Below are 12,295 nucleotides of genomic sequence, written 5' to 3'. Positions count from 1 at the left end.
GATTTAGTGAGAGCTGTTTCACCCCTTTATAGCATGGAAATGTCCCGATTCCACGTACCTTCCACGCTGCACCCTGTTGTGGGGTTCCTCCGTTCGTCTGGACTTGTTTTTATGTCCCCTTAAGGAGTCTTGTGTGTTTCGGTCAGGAGAGGTTAAGAGCTGCTTTTTACTCTGCCGCCATCTTAACCTGGAACTCCCCAAATTACTTTTTCCTTCATCTTTACATCTCACTTTTAAAAATACCTCTTTTAAGCACTTTCTGACCTACTTTGCATTCTCAAAATTGAATACTCTTGTCTTTTTAGCCCTTTAATGGCACAATATATTTCTTTTATTTTAATATATATATATAATATATAATATTTTAATAGAACATTTATTTTAATATCCTCTGGTGATATCAGGTATCTCACCCTAGGATTAGAGATATTTAGTCTTTTGGAGGCCTAGTGTTTTCAGGAAAATTAAAGCCTTAGAAAATTTGGTAGACTATTTGTTAAGGAGAAGGAATGATCACCCACTTGCTATTAAAATTATGCAGGGTGCCTTTTTCAGTCATTTAATGTAAATATTTTAACTGCAAGGATCAATTCTTAGGTAAGGTTTCTTTACAATGAGGCCATTTCTTTTTCAGTGATTGGGAGAAATAAGCTTTTAAGAAATCTTTTATATTAAGTTTTTCAAAAGAGAAAGACAAATGTTAGTGGATGAGAAAGATTTCTTTGGTCAGGCTCACTCATGTTTAAAGGTTTGGCAATTGCTCCTCGTTTGCCATTCTGATGTTGTGATGTCTACTTAAGATTTTAAGTGTTAGCAGTCTTCTGTAAATATAATTCAATTGCATATTGTTGATTTTTGTGGATGAATGTTAGTTATACACGTGATTAGAGCTTCTGTTGAAAAGCTAGTCAGTTGCAAATTCTGACATTTTAGAATATAAAATATTGGTCGGCAACCTTTTTGGCTGTGAGAGCCATAAGCGCCACATTTTTTTAAAATGTAATTTCGAGAGAGCCGTACAGTGCTCACAGTGCGCACTCCTATAACAGTGAGCTCTCCTGTAACAGTGCCTGAAAAAAAATTGACTTTATGGCTCCTGCAGAAAGAGCCATACATTGCGGACCCCTGATATAAAGCATTAATTTTTAATCTGAAAGGTATATGCTGTAATTTTTAGTTCATGCTCATTGCCTTTTATTAGCATTCTGCTGACTTTTTGTAGAGGTGTACATATTTAGTTTTATTTTAAAATTTAACTGTTAATTGAGAGGTAGTGTTATATAGTGGATAGAGAGCTGGTTTTTCAATCCAGAAAGAGGAGGTGAGTTCAAGTCCCACTTCTGACACATACTGGCTATATAACCTTGAATAATTTATTTAAATTTTTAGTTTAAACTTAAAGCTTAACATTTCTAAGAGTAAAAACTGTGAAGAAATTGCTGATTTGCATTGTTGGAATTTCCTCACCAGGAGTTTCCTAAGTGATTTTTTAAATATTTGAACAGAGATGATGTTTATAATAGCTTTATTGGACATGTAAAGATAATTATAGTTTAAATGAATAGTAATATTTATATATATTGCATCCAGCCTTTGACTTTTTAAGAAATCAAGACGTTTTTATATGAAGATGTTTTATCTTGTCTCATAAAAGCAATTTTTGTTTAATCAGAATATTAAGTAATGCATTCCTCCTTTTTAATCTACTCTTTTAGATTACAGATCTTTCATTACCCAACTATCTGATGGCATCTTCAATTGGACTGCTTCCTACTCAGCTCCTAAATTCTTATTTGGGTACCACCTTACGTACAATGGAGGATGTTATTGCAGAACAGAGTTTTAGTGGCTATTTTGTTTTTTGTTTACAGGTAAGTTTGTGTCAATAGTTGAATTTTTTAGTGTTGATTTTTAAAAAATTTGATGCTCATGAAAATGGTTTGACTAAGATCTTCCCTTTTATTTTCTTGTTCTAGCAATGCCCTTAAGTTGTAGACACCACGTTTAGATACCATATAGTATATATATTTTATATGTGTGTCATATGCCTTCTCCCAAGCGTGGAAACTCCTTCCACCAACATAAATTTGTGGTTCCTCTGCAATTTACACTTATTGGAACATTGAGTGGTTAAGTGATTTTGACCATGATCACACAGAGAGTATGTGATAGGCAGAATGTGAACTCATGTTTTTTTGACTCCAGAGTTATCCAGGCCTCTATTTCACTGCCTTTGATAGTGAGTATATCATCAGTATTGCTGAAAATGTTTTTATTTTATTTTTATTCATTCTAAATGAGCAAGCCCAAATAAATTCAGCTGTCTTTAATTTGCACAGGAATGGTTCATCAAAAAGCCATTTGATGATGATACATTTATTTCTTGAGGTTGATCCAAATTGATAAAACTGTTGCAGTGTCATATTAAATTACATTTTCAGATTGCAAAGACATAAACTGAATAGCTTTGACATATACTTCAATTGTAGAACATAACAAAATATGATTGAAAATTTATGGGTAAAGCTGAACTTTGAAAATTCTGAGGGCACTATATTGATGTTGGAGAATGTAATAGTTAAATATGGAGTCAGAGTTAACTTTCTTTGTGCTTCTGATATAAAAGTTTAATAAAGAAAGCCTTGGAATATTTACATTTTTATACTGATTAAAAGTTAAGTCAGAATGAAAGATTGGATTTGAAATAAATTCATGTTCTTGTTGAAGTCTAGGAATTTTGCTCTTCATTATAATTTATTTGTCTGGATATAATTCATAAGTATAATAGATTATTTAATGTGTTCTACTGGAATTTTACAGAAGTGGAAAATAAATCCTTTGTTATATAGAATTTATACACATTCACAGTTTCTTAATTGGTTAATGATCTAATGGTCCTGAGATACAAGATCTAGAAATATCTTCTGAATCATTAAAGAAAGATCCAGTTATGCCTTGAATTATATAATTCAAACTTAAAAAAATTTTGAGCCATGAATAATTTAAATACTCCTATCAGAACACCTCATTTTGTATGAGATAAAAAATTTTAGAGCATTTACAAATTAGTATTTATTATATTTCTATTTCGGGCTACTTAATGGAGGTATAACAATTTGAAAAAATTAATGTGCATTATTTGTCGAGAGTGCTGGTTCCCTAAAATTTTAGGGGGTATCTTATTCTAGCTATTCTTTTGCCTCTTTAAATTAGATCTGGCAGAATTTAGAAACCATTGGGAGTAATTAAAAAATGTAACAGTTTCCTTAGAAGTGATTCTACATGGAAAACAGGAAAAAAAGAACATTTCAGGTTCAAATGAAAATGGTTATTCAGACAATCCAAACCTTCAGAGAAAATGAATGGATATTTATTCATTGAGCAAAGTAAAACATGTTGACCCTAAAGATCTTTTTTTTTTTTTTTCCCCAGAGCCTTGTACCCTCTCAGTCCCTTGCCTTAGCCGATCACTAACCACTACAAAACTTCAGAATATCTGAATCATAATTATTGCTTGCCCTTTTATTATCTTAAGAGGTATAATTCAAACAAGTTTCCAGTGTTAATTCATCAAAGATCTTGGGCTTGTGGTTGGAAGAGATTACTTTACTTGCTTTAGCAAGTTTTTGGAATTAATAGTATTTGGTAGGATTGTTATACACAGAATTCTTAGAAATAAAAGGAACCTTCAATAAATAGATAATATGTATAAAGCAGGAAATTTAAAAATTATTTTTGTTTTTTTTTAAAAATATGATATGCAAATAATTAGATGCTATCCAAGTCCTGATAATTGCATTGCCATGCTTCCTTATTAATATTATTCTTTTTTTTTTAAACCCTACCTTCTGTCTTGTATTGGTTCCAAGGCAGAAGAGTGGTAAGGATTAGGCAGTAGGGGTTAAGTGACTTGCCCAGGGTCACACAGCTAGGAAGTATCTGAGGCCAGAATCGAACCCAGGACCTCCTGTCTCTAGGCCTGACTTTCAATCCACTGAGCCACCCAGTTGCCCACTATTAATATTATGTTCTTTAGAGTAGTAAGCTACCTTATGTTCTTTGTGACAGAAAAGGGACAAGTCCAACAGTCAAATCAACCAATAAACATTTATTAAGTGTCAAATATATGCCAGACTCTCCAAATCAGTGGAGATACAAAGAAAGGTAAAAAACAATCTTTGCTCTCAAGTAGCTCACAGTGGGGGAGACGATGCTAAAACAAATTATGTACAAATAAGCTATATAAGGGATTAATTAGAGATAATCAGTAGAGGAAAGATCCTAGAATTAGTGGGCATCAGAAAAGTCTTCTCATAGAATATGGGATTTTATCTGATACTTGAAAGAATCAGGAGACAGAAATGAGGAGGGAAAGTGTCCCAGGCAAGGACAACTGCCAGTGAAAATTCCTAGAGTCTGGAGATGTAGTGTTTTGTTCAAGGAAGAGAGAGGAAGTCATTATCACTGGACCACAGTATAAAGAGGGGGTTAAAAGTGTAAGAAGATTGGGAAGGGAGAGAAGGGAACAGATTGTGAAAGATTTTGAATGCCAAATAGAAATTTTTTTATTTGATTCTGGAGGTCATAGGGAGCCACTAAAGTTTATTGAATTAAGTTTTTAGATGGTCAGATCTGTGCTGTAGGAAGGTTACTTTGACAGCTGGGATGAGGGCAGATTATCATGAAAGAGACTTGAGGCAAGTAGACAAGAAAATCCATTACTGAGGAAGAACAGTCAGAATTACCTAAGATTTAGCTACTGCTATAAGGGAGCAGAAAACTAGGAAAAGGATATTTTAAGGGATATTGAATTATAAGATTAAGCATTAACATATTTTTCAATCATATCCAGTTCTTCATCACCGCACACTTCATAGCACAGGAAGAGGCCCTTCTATCCTCCACTTCCTGCTAAAGTCTGTCCAAGCTCATGTTCATTGTTTCCATGACTGTCTATTATCCATCTATCTCATTCTCTGCTACCCCCTTTTCCTTTAAACTTTCTCATTATCATGGTCTTTTCCAATGAGTCTTATCTTCCCATTATGTGGCCATAGTGTTTAATCTTCAGCTTCAGTATGTTACCTTCCAATGAATAGTCTGAATTAATTTCTTTAAGAATTGACTGAGTTGATCTCCTTGCTATCTAAGGGACTTTCAAAAATCTCCAGCATCACAGTTCAAAAGGTTTGATCCTGTGGCACTCAGTTTTCTTTTTAGTGACTCTCATATTCATACACTGCTACTGGAAAAACCAGACCTTTGGCGATATGGATCTTTGTTGGCACAGTGATGTTTCTAGTTTTTAGTATACCGTGCCAATTCACTATAGCTTCTCTCTCAAAGAATGTTTTTTAATTTCATGGCTGCAGTTCTCATCAGCAGTCATCTTTGAGTCCAAGAATATAAAATCTGACACTGCTTCCATTTCTTCTGAGCTTCAAGGCAACTTTTACACTCTTTTTTTACCCTCATCAAGAGGCTTCTTAATTCTTCACTTTCTGCCATCAGAGTGGTTATGTCTACATTTTTTATGTTTCTCCTGGAAACCTTACTTCTGGCTTTTGATCATTTTACATGATATATTCAGCAAATAAATTAAATAATGTGACAATATATAGTCTTGTCATACTCCTTTTCCAATCTTAAATCAATCAATTGCTGCATCATCAGTTCTAAACGTTGCTTCTTGGCCCAAATGTAGGTTCCCTAGAAGACAAGTAAGATGATCTGGTACTCCTAAATCTTTGAGGACTTGCCACATTTTGTTCAGTCAAAAGCTTTAGTGTAGTCAATGAGGCAGAAGTAGATGTTTTGCTGGAACTCTTGCTTTCTCCGTAATTCAGCAACTGTTAGCAATTTGGCCTCTAGTTTCTCTGCCTCTTCAAAAACTAGCCTGCTCCCCCCCCCAAAATTCTCAGTTCATATATTGCTGAAGAGATAGCTTGCAGGATCTTAAGATAACCTTGCTGGGATATGAAATGAGCACAGTTGTTTGGACATTCGGTCATTCTTTGGCATGCCCTTTGTTAGCACTGATACAAAAATGGATATTTTCCAATCCAGTAGCTTTTGTTGAGTTTTCTATATTTGCTGGTATATTAAGTGTAGTACTTTAACAGTATCATCGTTCAAATTTTTAAATTCTAAGTTCAGCTGGAATTCTATCACTACCACTAGCCTTATTGTTTGCAATGCTCCTAAGACACATTTGACTTCATTCTGTAGAATATCTGATTCTAAAAAAATTAACACCCAATGAAATAGAGTATAATTCTGCAGGGTAAAAAAAATGAATCTAATGAAATAAAGCAGTCTAATCAATCAATAAATATTTAATAAAAGCTGATTATGTGCCAGGAACACACATGTAGATTATAAATACATATTTATGTTGTATTTTATATTTGTTGAAATTATATCTATATCTGTATGCATATATAATTTCTTAAAATAATTCAACATACAAATTGTTAGCTGAAGGAAATCTCTAGTTTTTATTGTAAGCTGGAATACAAGAAAATATTTGTCTGCCTGCCCTTCATACAGATATTGAGGTGTACATATTTAAGTTATCAGGTCAGTCAAGAATAATACAGCTGCAAACACAGTGGAAGCCTTTTATAGTTCATGTTTATATTCAGTATAAAGTTATCTGTAAATTTTTTTGGCTGCATTAACTGACTCATCAGAAAAACTTCAACCCATTAGGACAACCCATAAAGCCTATATAACCCATAAAGATACTATAATTAGAATTATAGTATCTGGTTTCATATTAGCTAGATAAACAAGTCCTTGCCAAACTGTTAACTAGTTATATTCATTTTCACAGAATTTGTCTTTGCTAAATTCTCAAAGCCTTATTCCTATATGAAGTCAGGGCTATTTAGCACTTCTTCATCCTTGGGACAACTTGCTTATTCTTCTCTAATTCAGAGCACACAGGGAGCGAAATTGACCTAGAGAAGTTCCTCTTATTTAGATGGAGAGACCTAACAAAGAACTAATGGTTGATTGTCTAGGGCCTTTCCACCTAGGTCTGATATATTCCTTGGTATTTTGAGAGAGAACTCTTAAGTACTTTTTCCTTTGAAACAATGTTATAATTGAAAAAATATCATTACTATTATTTTTGAGTGGCATTAGACAAGAATAAGGAGCACCAGACTTGGAATCAAAAGACCAGGGTTTAATATGATAGCTTCTATCTCTATTTGAAACAAAGGCAATCATTGACCCTCGGTCTCTCGTTCTAAAATGAGAAAATAATACTTGTACTACCTTACATCACAAAGTTATGTGGGTGGTACTTTGATTTCCTGTTATATAAATGTGAGCAATTTTTATTAACCTTTTGTTGCAGAAAATGGAGGCTTAAAAGCTATGAAATGGTTTTAATGAGAAAATACCAGTACTAAATGACTAAATTTTGGAAATTGCCTTTCCCTACTAGATCTAATTCATTTTAATGGTCTTTTGTTTTCAATGCTCATTGTTTTGTTTATTGTGGTTTTATGGCCCAATTTAAAGTTGATTGAAATTTCATTTTGATTCATAATGTGGAATCATGTCCTTTTGCAAGTAAGGATATTCTGTAAATTCGCTGCTTCCTACTTCATATGAAGTCGAAATCTTAATTGAAAGTTTAGGTAGTCATCTAGTCTTGCCTTTTACTCAATACAATAGGAAAAAAATTCTCTTACAAATATTTATTTAGTACCTACTTAAATATGTTAATGTGTTCAATGATGGGAGCTCAAATCTAAACCAGATAGCTAATTCTAGTTTTGGAAAGCTTTAGGAAGGGTTTTGGTTTTTTTGTTTGATTTTTGGTCCTTATTTTGAGGTGATATCTGCATCCCTGTAATTTCAACTTATTAGTAATAGTTCTATCCTCTAAAATTAGAATAAGTATAATTGTTCTATCACAGCTCTTCAAATATTTTAAGGAAGCTACTAACTTTCCTTCCCCTTTTCTTTGGGTTAAATATTACTAATATGTTCAGCTTCTCTGTGTATAATGCTGCATTCAGACCCTTATCCTGTCCTCATAGCCCTCCTGGATGCACTACATTTTGTCCTTCTGAAATTTGGAGTTATATATCATAATCTAGATATTGTTTGCTAACCTTTCTTGATGTGATTACAGTGCTTCTGTTAGTACTATTTAAATATTCATTTGTTCTTTTGTTAAATGTTTTATCATTCTTGTATCTCTATGTAAGGAGTTTACAGTTGGCTTGACATCTTTTCCATATGAGTATTTGCCTATTAAGATACCATCTAGGGGGCAGCTTGTAGCTCAGTGGATTGAGAGCCAGGCCTAGTGACGGGAGGTCCTGGGTTCAAATCTGACCTCAGACACTTCCCAGCTGTGTAACCCTGGGCAAGTCACTTAACCCCCATTGCCTAGCCCTTATCACTCTTCTGCCTTGGAGCCAACACACAGTATTGACTCCAAGACAGAAGGTAAGGGTTTAAAAAAAAATACCATCTCTTTTCTTCTTTTACACTTTTATTTTTGCCTGAATGCAAGGTTTCAATTTATTTTTGTTAAATTTCATCCTTTTTATTTTGATTTATTGTTCCAGGCTTCCAGCAACTAAAGGTTATTGTCAAATTTGATAAGCATACCTTTATTGAATCCTCATAATTGATAAAAATGTTGAACAGTATAGAATAAACAGCCCAATAATAGACCACTATTAGAGACACTTTAAATTGATTGATCTAAATCTGGTCATATGACTCAATTTGTCTGATTTTTTTTTCTACAAGATATCATGAGACTTACTAGAATAAGCACAGGATTTGGAGTCAGAAGACTTGTGTTCAAGTCCTCTCTTTTATTTATTACTTGTGTAACCGTGATTAAATTACTTACCTTCTTTGAGACTCCTTTTTCTCCATATGTAAAAACAGAGAGATTGACTGTGAAATGACCATTAGATCTTTTCAGCTCTAAATTTATGACTTTAATCCAAGATTAAATCAATACTTAGTGTGACTATGGCATATTATCTGGTCCAACAATCTAGCAATTCTAACAAAAAGGAAATGAGGTTAGTTTGGCATGATTTCTTAGTGAATCTCGTGGTTGCCAATAATTCTTTTCAGAGTGCTCTCAAATAATCTGTTTAATGTAGTAGTCCAAGCATACTCTTAAATTTGTCAGGGACTGGCATCAAATTCAGTTATTTAGCTTCCTCATGCCATAGTTTTAATCCTTTTTTGAAAACTTAACATTTGGTCGTTTGACACCTTTTCCTTTTTCTGTGGTTCCTTGCACATCATAGACATAGGATTTAATCATATGTCTAGCCTCCACTAATTGTAATGGTAAAATGTAGTTTTAAAAAATCTCCTCAATGGATATACACCATTCTTTATAGGAATTTTTTTGGGATAACAAAACAGTTTGACTTGAGGATACCTACCTGTTTCAGTAACAGTGGGTATCTCCCAAGGCTGAGTCATGACTCTTTTCCTTTTAGTACTATTTTGTTTGGTAATTTCATCAGTTCCAATTGATTCAATTATTATCTCTGCAGATGATTCTTAGATCTATTTATCCAGCCCTAACCTCTTTCCTGATCATTAGTCTCACACTTGGCTACCTATTGAGTATCTCACATTGAATGCCCCATAGACATCTTAAACTCCGCTTTTCCGAACCTGAACTCATTCTCTTTTCCCCAAAAAACTTCTTCCTAGTTTCCTATTACTATCCAGGACACTACTAACCTCCCAGGCACCCAGGGTACAACCCCATCCTCCTCACTCTCAAACTGCAGCCCACTGCCCATATGCAGTCAGTCAGTGGGAGTCCTCCCAATGCTACCTTTGTGATGTCTCTCATAAGCCCCCTTCCCTTCTGATACCACACCATGCTAGTGCAGGTCCTCCTCAGCTCATCCGTCTCCTTACCACGTGGCTTTCCCAGACCATCTTCTCCTCAGCTGTCAGTCATCCTGCTAAAGGGCAAGTCACCTCCAGGATCGAATATTAAGCCTCTATTTGGTATTCAAATTGGCTCCTTATAACCCGGCCCCTTCCTGCTCTTCCAGTCTTAAACCTTCCTTCCCCCACATAGTCTGTGATCCAGTAACACCGACTTCCTTATTTATAGGATATGATACTCCCCGTATCTCAAACCAGTGCATTTTCACTGTCATTCCTTCAAGCCCCAGCTAAAAGCCCAACTTCTACAAGAAGCTTCTCAGTCTTTCCTTTCATGCTAGTGCCTTTACTTGTAATTATCTCTAGTTTTTCCTATATAGATCCTTTTTGCACAAATCTGTTTGCATATTGTCTTTCCTTTGGATTGTGAGAGCAAGTACTTTTTTCTCTTTGTTCATTTTCTTTTTTTGTTTGTTTCCTCAGTGTTTCTCATTGTTTATGACACATCGTAAGTGCTTAATAAACATGTTTTGACCTGTATAAAACAAGCATAATTTGGATGGGCAAAAGGGAGTTGCATATCTTATTTACAATTTTAAAATAACTCAAATTTTGGTTACTTTTGCCCTCAAGGAAAGCAACTAAGGAAAGTGAGAGTATATAACAGCAGTAATTACAATAACAAATAGTGCTTTATATTTATTTGCTTATAAATAGTTATAAAAATAATATCAATATTATCTTATTTTATCCTTACCTATAAGGTAGGCACTATAATTATTCCTATTTTGCAATTGAGGAAACTGAGGCAAACAGGTTTAAGTGATGTGCCCAGAATCACATAGCTAGTAATTACCTGGGGCTGGATTTGAAGGATCTTTAACTCTGGGCCCAGCACTCTATTTCCTGGTCCACCTACTAAATGAATAGTCCCTCTCCCACTCCAGTATCATTCCGAGGGATAGAATCTCCAAAAAAACATCCATACTCAACCTTTGTAGAATGTTATTTCCTCTTCAAATTTAAGTATTTTAAAATTTTGAGCGTTTTCCTTGCAGCATATTTTCAATTCTTAATGTTTTTCTTTTATTCACAGATTGTTATAAGTATAGGCCTCATGTTTTATGTAGTACATCGAGCTCAAGTGGAATTGAATGCAGCAATTGTAGCATGTGAAATGGAACTGAAAACCTCTTTTGTTAAAGGCAATAAACCAAACACCAGTGGCTCTTCATTCTTCAACAAGAAGACCCTAGCATTTTCTGGAGGTGGAATCAATATTGTATGAGCTTAGTAAAAAAAATGTATATAATTGTTAAGAACCTGATGTGTTGCTAGATTTCTATAAATCACTTCAGTAGTGGGCAGCCAGGTTATGAATTAAAATTCAAGTTGTATTATGGCACAACCAACTGACCAGTTCTTAAATTGCACAATGGCTTTTTGTTTTGTTTTAAAGTGAGGACCATTAAGGGGTAAAGAGTTTAAATGTAGATGTAATTTTGACTGCACCTTTTTACCATATATTATGCCTGTTATGGCTGGTAGGTCTGCACTTTAGTGACTTTTGTTTTTAAATTTATTTTATTTCTGTGTACCTTTTAAATGGAAAAATAGCCTAATATTTTTCTTCATAACATTTTTATTTAAAGTCTGTGAATAGTTGTACATATCTTTCTTATTGGTAAAGAACCACAAAAGTATGCAATTTAGTGTACAATATTCTTGAATGTCCTTTGCTTTGGAAATATTTCTGAAACTGATAAAACAGTATTTTATATATTATGGGACCATTTGGCTTCCTTTTCCCTTTTTATTTTAAAAAACAAACATTAACTTTTGGTTGAATGTATTTTTGTATATCATCAAATCATTGCAGGGCCATTTATGCATATTCACACAAGCTTATATCCTACATTGTGGGACTGAAGTGCTCTTAAGATATCTTTTTTATTTACACTGTGTAATATGCAAAGCAAAAGGGAAGCTATAGAATAGTTGATGGACTATGTGACTTCTATTAAGGTTGGTTTAGAATTGAAACACATCATCTAATTTTATTACAGTGACATATTACCCTCACAAGTTCTTTCAGAAAAGGGCTGTTACATTGCAATTCTACTTTAAAAAAATACATGTTTTTTTTTCTTTTTAGTTTTAAAATATATTTAATTAGGCTTTCAAAAGTAGGAGATATTTCTCCCTTTAAAAATGCTGGAATTACCAATACTACAAATATAACACAGGTGGCCTTTTTAAAAAAAAAGCAATGCCTTTTTTCTTGTAAATTTAAGCTTTAAATAAATAAACTTAATAGTTTATTCAAGTGTATTTTCCCCAGATTTCAGCTTTAAAAAATAGCTATATTTCTAAGTTACATGTCCAAATTTGG

At 33.7% G+C, this 12,295-nt stretch overlaps 1 protein-coding gene across 2 annotated transcripts in view; it reads left to right on the top strand.

The window, feature by feature from the left end:
* Window positions 1-11,348, top strand: part of TMEM64 (transmembrane protein 64) — a 40,673-nt gene extending 29,325 nt beyond the window's left edge. Inside the window, exons 2-3 of one of the 2 annotated variants that reach the window (XM_044658184.1) lie at window positions 1,716-1,871; window positions 11,000-11,348. In XM_044658184.1, coding sequence (XP_044514119.1) covers window positions 1,716-1,871; window positions 11,000-11,191 — 348 coding nt within the window. In that variant the 3' untranslated portion in view covers window positions 11,192-11,348. The remainder of the gene's footprint in view (window positions 1-1,715; window positions 1,872-10,999) is intronic. The other variant, XM_044658185.1, reaches the window with a different exon arrangement.
* Window positions 11,349-12,295: the final 947 nt, after the last annotated feature.

This window comes from Gracilinanus agilis, chromosome 1, assembly GCF_016433145.1.
Source record: "Gracilinanus agilis isolate LMUSP501 chromosome 1, AgileGrace, whole genome shotgun sequence".
NCBI lineage: Eukaryota > Metazoa > Chordata > Mammalia > Didelphimorphia > Didelphidae > Gracilinanus > Gracilinanus agilis.
The sequence above is the reverse complement of the archived record's forward strand: the minus strand, read 5'-3'. Positions and strand labels throughout refer to the sequence as shown.